Here is a 15,600-nt window from a genome sequence, read left to right on the forward strand (position 1 = left end):
GAATTTGTTTTCTGCTCTGTATTCAATCACGCCTGTTGATTTCTGTGGCCTTTTTTCTACTCATAGCACGGACCATTTCACTTGACTAATCTAGGTACTAGGAGCAGTCAGGATATGGGATCTGGGTTGAAGATAGCTGCTGATTCCATTCTCTTCGGAAGAGGAAGAGAAAGGTAATTCTGTACTTTGTTAATTGTAAGATGTTGTCTAAAGTCATAAAATTGTATGTACTTTGTCCCTCTGGTGCAGCTTGAAGGCACAGGACATTGGAAAAACCTGCTTATTTTCATCTTGTTAGGTCCCAGAGGTGTAAAGATCGATGTGGTGTCATACTAAATGTGGCCAGGCTAATGTTGACAGAAAAAGGGCAGAAAATGAATGATACTTTATTGTCACATGCGATGAGTCACAGTGATATTCTTTGTTTAGCCTACCCAAGGTATACAAAGGGTCGCCACGTAAAGGGCGCCGACAAAAGCTGTTGGTTCAGCGATCCATCATGCCAGTCCTTCTGTGGCAGTGAATTCCACAGATTCACCATCCTCTGACTAAAGATATTTCTCTTCATCTCCTTCCTAAAGGAACGTTCTTTTATTCTGAGGCTACGACCTCTGGTTCTAGACTCCCACCAGTGGAAACATCTTCTCCACATCCACTCTATCCATGCCATTCACTATTCGGCAAGTTTCAATGAGGTTCTCCCCTCATCCTTCAGCGAGTACAGGGTAGTGCCGTCTAAATCTCATCATGTGTTAACCCACTCCTCCTCTGGACCCTCTCCAGCGCCAGCACATCCTCAGACATGGGCCCCAAATTGCTCACAATATTCCAAGTGTGGTCTGACCAACACCTTATAGAGCCTCAGGATTACATCCCTGTTTTTGTATTCTAGTCCTCTTGAAATAAATGCTACATAAAGAGCACCGACAAATTTGTTGTCCATCGTATTTAACATATCCCAGAATGCAAACAAAAGAAGATATTAAGAATTAACTTTAATATATTTTCTTGAGAAAAATATCAGTAAGTAATATAAAAGCTATAGTGTCATTCATCAAGGCACGGTCATCAATAATTGTAGGTTATATTTTCTACTAGGAAGATTATTGGTAATTCTTGGGATAGTTCAGAACACAAGCTGTTCTGAATTTTCATAAATCAAATTTGGGCTATAGGCAGAAATTATTTGTTTTAATGAACATTGTAAACATGTTTTTTTCATATTTTCTATGCCATGAAACATTCTGATGTTGAATCTCGTGTCATATTGTTTTCAAGTTTTACATCTTAAGTTCTTTAGTTCCATTTCTGCTATTTTCTGTTGAATTACAACTATTCTGACAAAATTGGCTATCCCTTAAAAGATCCATTGAAATGGTATGTCATGCAAATAAACAAACAATACCTAAAAACTGCTGCACTATCACTAAATTATTACTGTAGTTCCTTGATTGTGTGAATGGTTGGGTAATAAAAATATGAAATAAAATTCAATGCAATATTTAGAACCGTAAGAACGTAAACATGGAATGTTTCATGGATTGATTTGATAATACAGGTCCATCTTCAATTTTCCGGCAACTGGTGATTTTCCTTTAATCCAGACAGAATTTTTTTCAATTCCTCATTTCCCCCCCGGAAATTCCCTCAAAAATGTGGCGTCTAGGCTGGGTGAGGCGGCCGATCTCAACCTCATTGGGACCTCCGTGCCGATCGGCGTGTCGAATTTACCCCTGTGGCTCTGGAACTCTGTCCCAGTCAGAGCCGGCAGATCCGTTCCCATGGCCGAGTTAAACGGCCGATTGGCGAGTCGAATTTGATCCCTGCAGCCGAGGCTCTGGAATTCCGGCACGGTGGGAGCCGCCAGATGCCTTCCCATAGCCATCTACTGAGGCTGACTTTGCGTGCCGATATCTCGGCTCCACGGCTGTCTAGGCGGACTGTTCCGGTATAGTTGGACTCCTCTCGGAGGACATGACTTCTGCTGGTCCTGCAATTCAGAAATGCTCTGGAACTAAGGATGCTGGAAAATCTGTGGTGGATCTGGATTGAAATGGATTCTGATGCATATTTTAAAAAATTTAGAGAATTGCTTCAAAATTCAAGTTTGGGTATTGGCTACTTAGCCTCCATTGTGCACTTAAAGGTTTAATATATCTTCGGGTTCACTTGTGCTTTTGCCTGTTGTGACCAAAATACGAGAGTCAGATTGTTCTTTCTACTTTGCAGGCAGCTGATGCCCCTGCTGTCCAACCATGGAGATCGGTCGGAAATGCCAAAGACCTCAATGCATATGTTACATCCTTTAAACATGCAAGGTGAGGCCCAATGCAACCTATTCTTCCAAATCTGACAATTTATCTTTTCAAAGTTACGCAGGATTTATGTTCCGAATACTAGGTTGACCCAACAAAACTGGGTTGACCCAACAAAACTGGAATAGTTTTCATTCCCGCCCCTTTTCTTTTGAAAAGATTAACTTCAAGTAAGGTACAGTACCTTGGATATCTGCATAACCTCCACATGTTAACCTGCTTACTAATCATTAGCAGGCTATTTGATTAAGCAAACCTCATCCTATTGTCAGCTCCATTTGCATTTAGATTGCTCGATCGTTACTGCACAATACATGGGAAGTCAACTGGATTTTGTCTTTATATGCCAACTCTTTCTCTCCACATTCTTCGTATAATGATGTTGCAGCCACCTCTACTTTGCAGTCCTTGCTAAGAACTGCTGCACCTGCGAATGTTCATGTTCATAGGTGATAGGAGCAGAATTAGGCCATTTGGCCCATCAAGTCTACTCCGCCATTTGGCCCATCAAGTCTACTCCGCCACTCAATCATAGCTTCAACTCCATTCCCTTGCCTTCTCTCCATAATCCCTGACACCTGCACTAATCAAGAATCTATCTATGCCTTAAAAATATCCATTGATGGCCTCCACAGCCTTCTGTGGCAATGAATTCCACTGACTGAATAAATTCCTCCTCATCTTCCTAAAGGAATGTCCTTTTATTCTGAGACTATGTCAATAGTAAATAGATGCAGGAGTAGGCCATTCGGTCCTTCGAACCAGCACCACGATTCAATGTGATCATGGCTGATCATTCTCAATCAGTACCCCATTCCTGCCTTCTCCCCATACCCCCTGACTCCGCTATCCTTAAGAGCTCTATCCAGCTCTCTCTTGAATGCATTCAGAGAATTGGCCTCCACTGCCTTCTGAGGCAGGGAATTCCACAGATTTACAACTCTGACTGAAAAAGTTTTTCCTCATCTCCATTCTAAATGGCCTACCCCTTATTCTTAAACTGTGGCCCCTGGTTCTGGACTCCCCCAACATTGGGAACATGTTTCCTGCCTCTAAGGGCGGCACGGTGGCGCAGTGGTAGAGTTGCTGCCTAACAGCGAATGCAGCGCCGGAGACTCAGGTTCGATCCTGACTACGGGTGCTGTCTGTACGGAGTTTGTACGTTCTCCCCGTGAACAGCGTGGGTTTTCTCCGAGGTCTTCGGTTTCCTCCCACACTCCAAAGACGTGCAGGTTTGTAGGTTAATTGGCTGGGCAAATGTAAAAATTGTTCCTAGTGGGTGTAGGATAGTGTTAATGTGCTGGGATCGCTGGGCGGCGCGGACCCAGTGGGCCGAAGGGCCTGTTTCTGCGCTGTGTCTCTAAATCTAAAAAAATCTAAAAACACCTTAATAATCTTATGTTTCGATAAGATCCCCTCTCATCCTTCTAAAAATTCCAGTGTATACAAGCCTAGTCGCTCCAGTCTTTCAACATATGACAGTCCCGCCATTCCGGGAATTAACCTAGTCCTCTGGTCCTAGACTCTCCCACTGGTGGAAACATCTCCACATCCACTCTATCCAGGCCTTTCACTATTCATCCTTCTAAACTCTAGCGAGGAGAGGACCAGTGCCATCAAACGCTCATCATATGTTACCCACTCATTCCGCAAATCATTCTCGTAAACCTCTGGACCCTCTCCAGCGCCAACACATCCTTCCTCAGATATGGTGCCCAAAATTGCTCTCAATACTCCAAAGGAGGTCTGACTAGTGCCTTACAAAGCCTCAACATTTCATCCCTGTTTTTATATTTTAGTCCACTCAAAATAAATGCTTGCATTGAGTTTGTCTTTCTTACTACCAATTCGACTTGCAAATTAACTTTTTGAAAATCCTGCACCAGCACTCCCAAGGCCCTTTGAAACTTCGATTTCTGAATTATCTTCCCATTTGGAAGATAGTTTGCGACTTTATTCTAACCACCAAAATGCATGACTCCTCTCTTTGCTACACTGTATTCCATCTGCCACTTCTTTGCCCACTCTCCCAACCTGTCCAAGTCCTTCTGCAGTCCCTGCTTTCTCTGCACTATCTGCCCCTTCACCTATCTGCATATCGTCTGCAAACTTGGCCACAAAGCCTTCGATCCCCTCATTCATATCATTGATATACACCGTGAAGAGTAGCGGCCCCAGCACCGACTCCTGTCCACTAGTCACTGGCAGCCAACCAGAAAAAGCCCCCTTTATTGCCATTCTTTGCCTTCTGCCATCCAGCCAACCTGCTATCCATGCTAGCATCTGCCCTTTGATATCATCAGCTCTCGTCTTCTTTAGCAGCCTCATGTGGGACACCTTATCAAAGGCTTTCTGAAAATCTAGATAAACAATATCCACTCACTCTGCTTTGCCCTGCTATTTACTTCCTCAAAGAATTTCAACAGATTCTTCAGGCAAGATCTTCCCTTTGCCAAACCATGCTGATGTCAACCTATTTGATCATGAACTTCTTAGTACTTCATCCTTTATAATGAACTCTAAAGTCTTACCAACCACTGAAGTCAGGCTAACCGGCCTATAGTTTCCACTCTTCTGCTTTGCTAATTGCTGCATGTACTTGCTGACTATGACTGTGGTCTTAGTTTTTAAACTTCTATCATTTGAAATAACTATAAAGGTAAGATGAACTTGCTCATTGTTCTCCCAGTGCATTAGTAACTATATATGGTGCATCAGATTCTTAAAATATGCGAATTGGAAAAAATACAGAAGTAAAACTGGTACTGATTTTACTACAATGTTTTCCTATATGTTGGAGGAAAGGAAGGTAGATGTCAACTTCTTTACATCGGCGAAACCAAACGCAGGCTCGGCGATCATTTCGCTCAACACCTTCGCTCAGTCCGCCTTAACCAACCTGATCTCCCGGTGGTGGCTGAGCACTTCAACTCCCCCTCCCACTCCCAGTCTGACCTTTCTGTCATGGGCCTCCTCCAGTGCCATAGTGAGGCCCACCGGAAATTGGAGGAACAGCACCTCATATTTCGCTTGGGCAGCTTGCAGCCCAGCAGTATGAACATTGACTTCTCCAACTTTAGATATTTCCTCTGTCCCTCTCTTCCCCTCCCCCTTCCCAGTTCTCCCTCTATCTTCCTGTCTCCACCTATATCCTTCCTTTGTCCTGCCCCACTGACATTAGTCTGAAGAAGGGTCTCGACCTGAAACGTCACCCATTCCTTCTCTCCTGAGATGCTGCCTGACCTGCTGAGTTACTCCAGCATTTTGTGAAATAAAGACCTTCAATTTGTACCAGCATCTGCAGTTATTTTCTTATACTATCAGTACAAAGTACTCAGCATTGATGTAGGAATTTTTTTTGAGTGTTTCATATCATATCATATCATATCATATATATATACAGCCGGAAACAGGCCTTTTCGGCCCACCAAGTCCGTGCCGCCCAGCGATCCCCGCACATTAACACTATCCTACACCCACTAGGGACAATTTTTACATTTACCCAGCCAATTAACCTACATACCTGTACGTCCTTTCTTCATTAACTCTCAGACCTCTGTCCTCATTTATCTGGAAGTCTTCCAACAGTAAGAAGTAGAGCTGGGATTCTGATCCTTCAAATGGGCTCCTTGGGCTCACATTAAATGATTCAGTTACCTCTTGTTTAGCTTTTAGATCTGCGTAACATATCAACTCTTGTATAACCATCGGTTCCAGTTGAGGATGAGTTCCATTCCTTGGTCACTGATGTTGCTTCCAAAGCCACGTGAACATAAAAGGACAGGTCCCGTGGAAGAGATGGATTATATGAGTCCTATTGTGTCACGAATTTCCTTGGCAAATAAAAGCTTAGGGCGGTGTTGGTTAATTGTTCATTTCAGGAAGTTGAAACGTGATTGGAAATTAGAGACCAGGTAAATCGGTTATTATAACTATCATGGTGCACATCTTGGAAAGGAGCAGATCACTTAACAATATATTGATTTGCATCCATAATATTTCTATGAAGATTGGATTTTTTGGAGAAAATTAGACAACACGAAATTGAATTAGCTTTTAAACCATGATTAGAACTGAGATTTGAGTTTAGCCTTTAAGCTTTGTGACTCAATTTAAATATGTAGATTCTGATAGTATGTTGAGTTAAAATATCTTAGAAAATTATCACTTCTATTTGATGAATTCTTATTTCAAAACTTGGGAGAGCTTAATTCAGAATCTAATTGAGATATTCTACTTGCTGTAATGTAAGTGAATTTGGCTGACTTAAAATTGTTATTGGATGTACTTAAATAAAAAGATTATAACTTTGTTGGCATTGCACTCTGACTACTCTTTCCCCCCCCCCCCATTACTCAAGGGGAATTAGAAGAACAATATGCTGGAAGATTGTAGGCAGTGGCAATACTAATGGGGTTGTCATAGTAGGAGACTTTACTGTCCTCAATATAGACTGGGACTGCCATAGTGCCAAGGGCTCAGATGGGGTGGAATTTGGAGTTCAGGAAAGTTTCCTCAAGTGATATGTTGGGGACCCGGCTGGGGAGAGGGCAAAGGTTAACCTACAATTTAGAAATTTGGCAGGACAGGTTGACTGAAAAGTCAGTGGGCAAGCACTTTGGGACTAGTGACCACAGTTCCATTTATGTTTTAAATAGTTATGCATTAGGATAGGGTGGGTCCACAAGTTAGAGTTCTAAAGTGAGCAAGGCTAACTTTGATGGTATTAGTCAGGAATTTGCAAATGTTGATTTGAGTCGTTTGTTTGCAAGCAAAGGGATATTGGGAAAGTGGGATGCTTTTAAAAATATGATAGAGTTCAAACATAGAAACTAGGTGCAGGAGGAGGCTATTTGGCCCTTCGAGCCAGCACCGCCGCCATTCATTGTGATCATGGCTGATCATCCACAATCAGTAACCTGTGCCTGACTTCTCTCCATATCCCTTGATTCCACTAGCCCCTAGAGCTCTATCTAACTCTTTTAAATTCAAGGTATGCATGTTCCTGTTAAAGTGAAGGGCAAGGCAGATAGGAATAAGGAACCCTTGCTGATGAGAGAAATTGGGGCTCTGGTTAGGAAAAAGGAGGCATGAGTCAGGTATAGGCAGCTGGGACCCTGGAATCGTATAGGGATCGAGGAGCATACTGAAGAATGAAATCAGGAGGGAAAATAGTTCCCTATGATATACTACACTTGCTTAAAAATATTAACCATTGTCTGGCCTTGGCTAATATTAACAGTTTGGTGCCATACGCTAGTGTGCTGAGGTAATGGAGATCCCTCACACATTTACAGAAATTCACTCTCCTTGTGGAATAAATTCAATTTGTGGTAGCAAGAATCCAAATAGTATTGCATTAAAAATAATAAGTTCCAATATATCTCCAGCAAGTAAGAAAGTATTGTTGCTAACATTTGAGGGAATAATTTGTCATGTAGTGTTCTGATAATTTAAAAATCTGTGCCTTTTTTATTTACACTAAAATTAATTGTCTGAGCTATTTAGCTGCTATAAAAGAATATTATGCGAGTACAGTATTTATCAGGCGATGTAAATATAACATGGTAACGAACAAAAAATCCATAATGCTGTCATTGCATCTGGAGATGCCATAAGTAAGAGATGTCTACTTGGTTAATCCTTGATACACAATCAGGTGTGATTCTTTTGGTTGAATTAATGGTCACATAATTAGTTGCTTCATCACTGAACATGGCAACATTGCTAAAAGGAAAATTGATTGTATTTGTAAAACAATAGACAATAGGTGCAGAAGTAGGCCATTCAGCCCTTCGAGCCAGCACCGCCATTCAATGTGATCATGGCTGATCACTCTCAATCAGTACCCCGTTCCTGCCTTCTCCCCATACCCCCTCACTCCACTATCCTTAAGAGTTCTATCCAGCTCTCTTGAAAGCATCCAACGAACTGGCCTCCACTGCCTTCTGAGGCAGAGAATTCCACACCTTCACCACTCTCTGACTGAAAAAGTTCTTCCTCATCTCCGTTCTAAATGGCCTACCCCTTATTCTTAAACTGTGGCCCCTTGTTCTGGACTCCCCCAACATTGGGAACATGTTTCCTGCCTCTAATGTGTCCAATCCCCTAATTATCTTATATGTTTCAATAAGATCCCCCCTCGTCCTTCTAAATTCCAGTGTATACAAGCCTAATTGCTCCAGCCTTTCAACATACGACAGTCCCGCCATTCCGGGAATTAACCTAGTGAACCTACGCTGCACGCCCTCAATAGCAAGAATATCCTTCCTCAAATTTGGAGACCAAAACTGCACACAGTACTCCAGGTGCGGTCTCAACAGGGCCCGGTACAACTGTAGAAGGACCTCTTTGCTCCTATACTCAACTCCTCTTGTTATGAAGGCCAACATTCCATTGGCTTTCTTCACTGCCTGCTGTACCTGCATGCTTCCTTTCAGTGACTGATGCACTAGGACACCCAGATCTCGTTGAACATCCCCTCTTCCTAACTTGACACCATTCAGATAATAATCTGCCTTTCTATTCTTACTTCCAAAGTGAATAACCTCACACTTATCTACATTAAACTGCATCTGCCATGTATCCGCCCACTCACACAACCTGTCCAAGTCACCCTGCAGCCTTATTGCATCTTCCTCACAATTCACACTACCCCCCAGCTTAGTATCATCTGCAAATTTGCTAATGGTACTTTTAATCCCTTCATCTAAGTCATTAATGTATATCGTAAATAGCTGGGGTCCCAGCACCGAACCTTGCGGTACCCCACTGGTCACAGCCTGCCATTCCGAAAGAGACCCATTTATCCCCACTCTTTGCTTTCTGTCTGTCAACCAATTTTCTATCCATGTCAGTACCCTACCCCCAATACCATGTGCTCTAATTTTGCCCACTAATCTCCTATGTGGGACCTTGTCGAAGGCTTTCTGAAAGTCGAGGTACACCACATCCACTGACTCTCCCCTGCCAATTTTCCTAGTTACATCCTCAAAAAATTCCAGTAGATTTGTCAAGCATGATTTCCCCTTCGTAAATCCATGCTGACTCGGAATGATCCTGTTACTGCTATCCAAATGCTCAGCAATTTCGTCTTTTGTAATTGACTCCAGCATCTTCCCCACCACTGATGTCAGACTAACTGGTCTATAATTACCCGTTTTCTCTCTCCCTCCTTTCTTAAAAAGTGGGATAACATTTGCTATCCTCCAATCCACAGGAACTGATCCTGAATCTATAGAACATTGAAAAATGATCTCCAATGCTTCCACTATTTCTAGAGCCACCTCCTTAAGTACCCTGGGATGCAGACCATCAGGCCCTGGGGATTTATCAGCCTTCAGTCCCATCAGTCTACCCAAAACCATTTCCTGCCTAATGTGGATTTCCTTCAGTTCCTCCATCACCCTAGGTTCTCCGGCCCCTAGAACATTTGGAAGATTGTGTGTATCTTCCTCAGTAAAGACAGATCCAAAGTAACGGTTTAACTCATCTGCCATTTCTTTGTTCCCCATAATAAATTCCCCTGCTTCTGTCTTCAAGGGACCCACATTTGCCTTGACTATTTTTTTCCTCTTCACGTACCTAAAAAAACTTTTGCTATCCTCCTTTATATTATTGGCTAGTTTACCCTCGTACCTCATCTTTTCTCCCCGTATTGCCTTTTTAGTTAACTTTTGTTGCTCTTTAAAAGAGTCCCAATCCTCTGTCTTCCCACTCTTCTTTGCTATGTTATACTTCCTCTCCTTAATTTTTATGCTGTTCTTGACTTCCCTTTTCAGCCACAGGTGTCTCTTACTCGCCTTAGAGTCTTTCCGCCTCTTTGCGATAAATTGATCCTGCATCCTCTGCATTATTCCCAGGAATACCTGCCATTGCTGTTCTACCGTCTTCCCTGCTCGGGCCTCCTTCCAACATAACATAAATTAACGTGTGGGGTTGAGTGGTAGGAAATGAGATTAATATTGATGGGTACCTGATGGTCATGGTGGGCTGAAAGGGTGTTTCTATGCTGTATGTCCCTAAAGCATCGTTTTTTTAGAGTTTTGATACAAGCACCTGGTACTGTGAAGTTTGTAATTGGTATAGCGTGAACATAATTTACATGTAGCAGTTGATCTGAAGTTAATTTTCCTTTCTTGTGTCTTGTGTTCTCTTACATGTTTCTGATGGGACATCACCTGCTGCTGTCAACTTGACATGGCTTTATCTGGCATCTTCATTTTTGCACTATACTGTTGATATCTCGTTGCATTGCCTGTAAATATTTTTAAACATTAACAATATGTTTGTTCTCTTTCCCACAAACTAAAATCTTTTTGACATTGAATACCTCTTGGCTTTCTCGGTGTGTTTGGGGATTCTTTTCTCTTAAAATGTAGGTCATATCTCTCCAAACCATAAGCGAAACAAGGCTAGCGATAGCCTATGTGCATTGGCACAGTATGGTGAGGATTCTTCAGACGAGGAAGACGACCGTCATAAACGAGGTGGGAGATACAGAACTTCTGGAAATGCATCACGCAATATGTATCATCCCTACTTTCAGCACTCAATCCACCGCCCCCCTCCTCACCACCATCATCATCGGCAGCAGCAGCAACAACAACAACATGGTATACCGAGGTCCCACAATTCCATGCCCTTCTGGATGGCACCCAACTAATACTGAAAATGTCGTAAATGTATTTTTGTCAATGTTCTCTTCATGTGCAGCTAAACCACGTGTTCAAAAGAGCCTGTGTGTGCTAGGTGTGGTAACGTTACCGAATATACCAGCACTCCTGGAATTAATTTTGATGGACCACCATAATCAAACGGCTGACTGCAACAGTGGACAATGGACTCGTGCAGGATGCGGAAACTTGTGAAGAACCATATTATCGGCATTTCTTTCTGTTACAGCACTGCATTAGCTGCAATAACTTGAAGAGTAAACTCGCATTACCTTCAGTGTACAATTTCCAGAAGTGAGGACTTTTGTGACAACCACCGCTTTCCCCACTGGTACTGCGCAGAAGCATGATTCATGCACTAACCTTTTATGTTGTAATGGGCAAGAATTTTAGTGTATTAAATACAGCTGTAAAATAAAAGTATGTGAAGAAATTGTGTATTAAAATTGTAACTCAAAGTCAATTTACGTACTGCAACAAACAATGGGGGATGAGTTTGTTCTGCAGCCCTTTGGTTTCAAGTACAGCTTGCCTGCTGGTTTCAGCAGACACAGCAAAATAATGGTATCTAGTTTGGTTGGGGGGGGGGGGGGGGGGGTGGAAGGAGGACAGAGATATGGAAGGATGGTCCCCTTCCATTTATGGAAGGTTAGCATTAATTTGGGCTCAGTGCACACACAAATAGATTGGCTGGATGGGCTGGGACTTTTTTTTCTCCCCTGGAGCTGAGGAGTAACCTTTTACAGGTACAAAATCAAGAAGGGCGCAAGTAAATAGCCAGAGTGTTTTCCCCCGGGTAGAGGAGTCTAAAACCAGAAGGTTTACGGTGAGGAAGCTGTCGAGGCAGGTACGATGGCAACTTTTGGAAGACACAGGAAAGGTTTAGAGAAATATATGGGTTTAACGCAGGCAAGGCAGTAGAGCTCAGTCATAAAACCTGGTATGAACAAGTTGGGCTAAAGAGTCCGTTACTAAGTTCTGACTAAATTGCTGGTTTAGGTCAAGTTGCTACTGTATTGTTTAAACCTGTCCTAGATGTACTTGTACAATTTTATATTGATAGAGGAGGTCTTTAGGATCCCCCCCCCCCCCAAATATTATCTTAACTAATCTTCAGGCTATCCTTGGATAAATTTGGGGTTGAGAAACATGTTCAATGTACACTAGAACCTTTATTGATGAATGATGTCACTGATGTGCTGCAGAATAGAGTTGTTGCTTCATAGAAGAAAACCTGTGTAGAATCCTGTACAATTATTTCTGCCTCAATACAAGAAAATCTTCCCTTTTGGATGAAGTTATAAAATAATCCTAAATTCCATTCCAATTTTGGACAAACAGCTGAACAGTTGACTTACAGGAAACAGATATTGACTAAAATCACAGTTTAAAAACGGGGTCATCATATTTGCATTTTATTTTACAAAAAAAAAATCAAAAATGAATATTAACTGTTAGGAAAGTCAAATTGTAGAATCTTCTGGCTCGCTGCTTTCACATTCAGCTTTGACATAGACTGTTTTTGCATCCGCTTCCTTTTGACTTGCAGTCTGCTGGAAGGTTTCTGAAAATCTTGCCCGAGCTTTGGCCCAGTTCTTGTGTTTGTTTGATCTGAACATTTGTACATCTTCAATTGAAAGTGGCACATTAGCTCCCAAGCCAGATTGTGACTGGTGAAGTTGAACTTGAATCTGAAAGAAAAAAAAAATTGCAGTTTGAGATGCAACAAACAAATGGCATGCAGTACTTACTGTATTAGATTGTTGTGATTTCACTACAAAAATCAAACAAATGTTTCAAAATTCTTACTTTTTTTGCATTCAAAAAATAAATGAATCCTGAAATGTTCTAACAATTCCATAAATACTAAATGATTTAGAATATTTCTAAAAGAAATGCAAACGGTCATACAGATGGTCATATCTTAAAACAATCTTGCTTTCCAGTCACCAAGGTGTTGATATCTCTCATGACACATGAGAATGATCTTGTGGTTATAAAATAAGATAAATGTTTTGGTATAGCAACAAAGCCATTACTATCACAATGTTTAATAAACAGTTAGACAGGTACATGGATAGGGTAGGGTTAGAGGTATATGGGCCATAAGCAGGAAGGTTGGATTAGTTTAGGTTGCATGGTGAGTTGGAGAGATCCTGTTTCCACACTGAATGATGCTATGGCCAAATTCAATAGCAATCAGTGAAGGGTTCCAAGTGAATGTTAGAATCACTATTGAATCTCTTTACTTTCAAAGTATATTTTCTTGATATACAAATGGCCTTTCAGTTTTCTATCTAGTAAAACAGGATAAATTTACCGGCTCTTTAATTCCACCGCTTCCTTTTCCAAGCCCCTCGCCTTTCTTCCAGCCCATTTTTTCCAACATCTTCCGTCCTTTGTTATCATCACAGATTTCCCTAAAATAAAATGTTTTAAGTCATTAAACCTGTAAATTAGTTTTCTTTGACTAGCAAGCAGTTTCAGTATAAAATCTGAACATCTAGATATGTAATTAAGTTTAAGCACACAATGCAAATGTACATTACATGTAGAAATGCCAATAAGTGGTCTTCCACGGCCTGTATTCATAGCTGGCATGATAGAAAATGTCAAAGACCCTGATCATTAATGTATAAAGCTCATAGAAACTAGGTGCAGGAGTAGGCCCTTCAATATGATCATGGCTGATCTTCCAAAATCAGTACCCTGTTCCTGTCCCTTGATTCCGTTAGCCCTAAGAACTAAATCTAACTCTCTTGCAAACATCCAGTGAATTGGCCTCCACTGCCTTCTATGGCAAAGAATTTCACAACTGGCTGAAAAGGTTTTTTCTCATCACAGTCCTAAATGGCCTACTTATTCTTAAATTGTGACCTCTGGTTCTGGACTCCCCCAACATCAGGAACATGTTTCCTGCATCTAGCCCATCCAATCCCTTGGGAATTTTATATATGTTTCTATAAGATCCCCTCTCATATTTCTAAATTCCAGTGAATATGAGCACTGTTGATCCATTCTTTAATCATATGTCAGTCCTGCCATCCTGGGAATTAACCTGGTGAACATCATGTCCAAAACATCACCTGTTCCTTTTCTCCAGAGATAATGCCTGACTAATGCAGTTCCTTGTGTCTACAGAATAGCTAATGAATAATGACAATAAAGCCACCGGAGCAAATAGTATGTAAACAGTGACATTATTTCTATTGGATTATAAGAAAATGGTAGGAATAACAATGATATTGCTGATGCTGTCACAAATATATGCATTGAGCAATTTTCACCTTTTATTGTAGATTTATAATTCTGGACTTACACATGGATTGAAGCAGGGGCATCATCTCTTTTGAAAACACCATCACTTCCAACCTTCTGTCTACGTTTTGCTGCTCGATCCTTGTACGTCTTGTTCTTCAGTACCTCACCTATTTCATACGCACTGTTCTAAACAATAGGAGGCAAATACATTTTATACAGCATAAATAAAGAGTACACAAATATAACAGTTCAGAAAGAAATGCAATAATCTACAATGCAGTTACATAAAAACTGCATTGTAGATTATTTAAATATTTTATAGTCATAGAGTTGCACACCATAGTTACGGGTCTTCGACCCTCCATGGCCACGTAATTCTGTACTAATCCCATTTGCCGGCATTAGTTCCATATCTCCATGCATGCTCATTGACGTACCTGGCCAGATGCCTCTTCCAGCACATCTGGCAGCTCAATAGACAATAGGTGCAGGAGGAGGCCCTTCGAGCCAGCACTGCCATTCAATGTGATCATGGCTGATCGTTCTCAATCAGTACCCCGTTCCTGCCTTCTCCCCATACCCCCTGACTCCGCTATCCTTAAGAGCTCTATCGAGCTCTCTCTTGAATGCATTCAGAGAATTGGCCTCCACTGCCTTCTGAGGCAGAGAATTCCACAGATTCACAACTCTCTGACTGAAAAAAGTTTTTCCTCATCTCAGTTCTAAATTGCCTACCCCTTATTCTTAAACTGTGGCCCCTTGTTCTGGACTCCCCCAACATTGGGAACATGTTCCCTGCCTCTAACGTGTCCAACCCCTTAATAATCTTATACGTTTCGATAAGATCTCTCATCCTTCTAAATTCCAGTGTATACAAGCCTAGTCGCTCCAGTCTTTCAACATATGACAGTCCCGCCATTCCGGGAATTAACCTTGTAAACCTACGCTGCACGCCCTCATTAGCAAGAACCATTTCAGGTTCCATCTACTCTGAAAATATTATCCTTCACGTTCTGTTTAAACCTACTTGCTCTCACTTTAAACCATGCCCTCTAGTTTTAGACACTCCTACTGTGGAAAACAGACCCTGGATATAGTCTATGGTTCTCACACTTTTATATACCTCTATCATATCGCCTCATTTCATCCTGGGGAAAAAAGACCTAGCCTATCTGATTCCCTTTTCACTCCTCAAGCTCTTATGACCAGACAACTCTCTGAATCTTTTCTGCACCCTCTAGCTTAACTACATCTTACATTAAATTAAGATAACCTGTACAGTGTATTTTCAAGTCTCAATGTTTATAGACTTCATACTATTATTTTAAGACAACAGCCAGTCTCCCACA

General features: G+C 41.5%; 2 protein-coding genes across 4 annotated transcripts in view; one reads left to right on the forward strand and one right to left on the reverse strand.

Moving 5' to 3' along the window:
• khdc4 (KH domain containing 4, pre-mRNA splicing factor) overlaps positions 1 to 11,448 on the forward strand; it is a 63,299-nt gene extending 51,851 nt beyond the window's left edge. For 2 of the 3 annotated variants that reach the window (XM_078396754.1, XM_078396755.1), the window contains exons 12-14: positions 67 to 173; positions 2,230 to 2,318; positions 10,697 to 11,448. In XM_078396754.1, the coding sequence (XP_078252880.1) occupies positions 67 to 173; positions 2,230 to 2,318; positions 10,697 to 10,980 (480 nt within the window). In that variant the 3' untranslated portion in view covers positions 10,981 to 11,448. The remainder of the gene's footprint in view (positions 1 to 66; positions 174 to 2,229; positions 2,319 to 10,696) is intronic. The other variant, XM_078396756.1, reaches the window with a different exon arrangement.
• A 940-nt stretch (positions 11,449 to 12,388) lies between these two features.
• The window catches only part of aggf1 (angiogenic factor with G patch and FHA domains 1), a 41,784-nt gene continuing 38,572 nt past the window's right edge, over positions 12,389 to 15,600 (reverse strand). Inside the window, exons 14-16 of the mRNA XM_078397105.1 lie at positions 14,310 to 14,437; positions 13,311 to 13,410; positions 12,389 to 12,681 (exon numbers count right to left, since the gene is read on the reverse strand). Of these exons, the coding sequence (XP_078253231.1) occupies positions 12,454 to 12,681; positions 13,311 to 13,410; positions 14,310 to 14,437 (456 nt within the window). The 3' untranslated portion in view covers positions 12,389 to 12,453. The remainder of the gene's footprint in view (positions 12,682 to 13,310; positions 13,411 to 14,309; positions 14,438 to 15,600) is intronic.

The sequence above is a fragment of the Rhinoraja longicauda genome, chromosome 3, assembly GCF_053455715.1.
Source record: "Rhinoraja longicauda isolate Sanriku21f chromosome 3, sRhiLon1.1, whole genome shotgun sequence".
Lineage (NCBI taxonomy): Eukaryota > Metazoa > Chordata > Chondrichthyes > Rajiformes > Arhynchobatidae > Rhinoraja > Rhinoraja longicauda.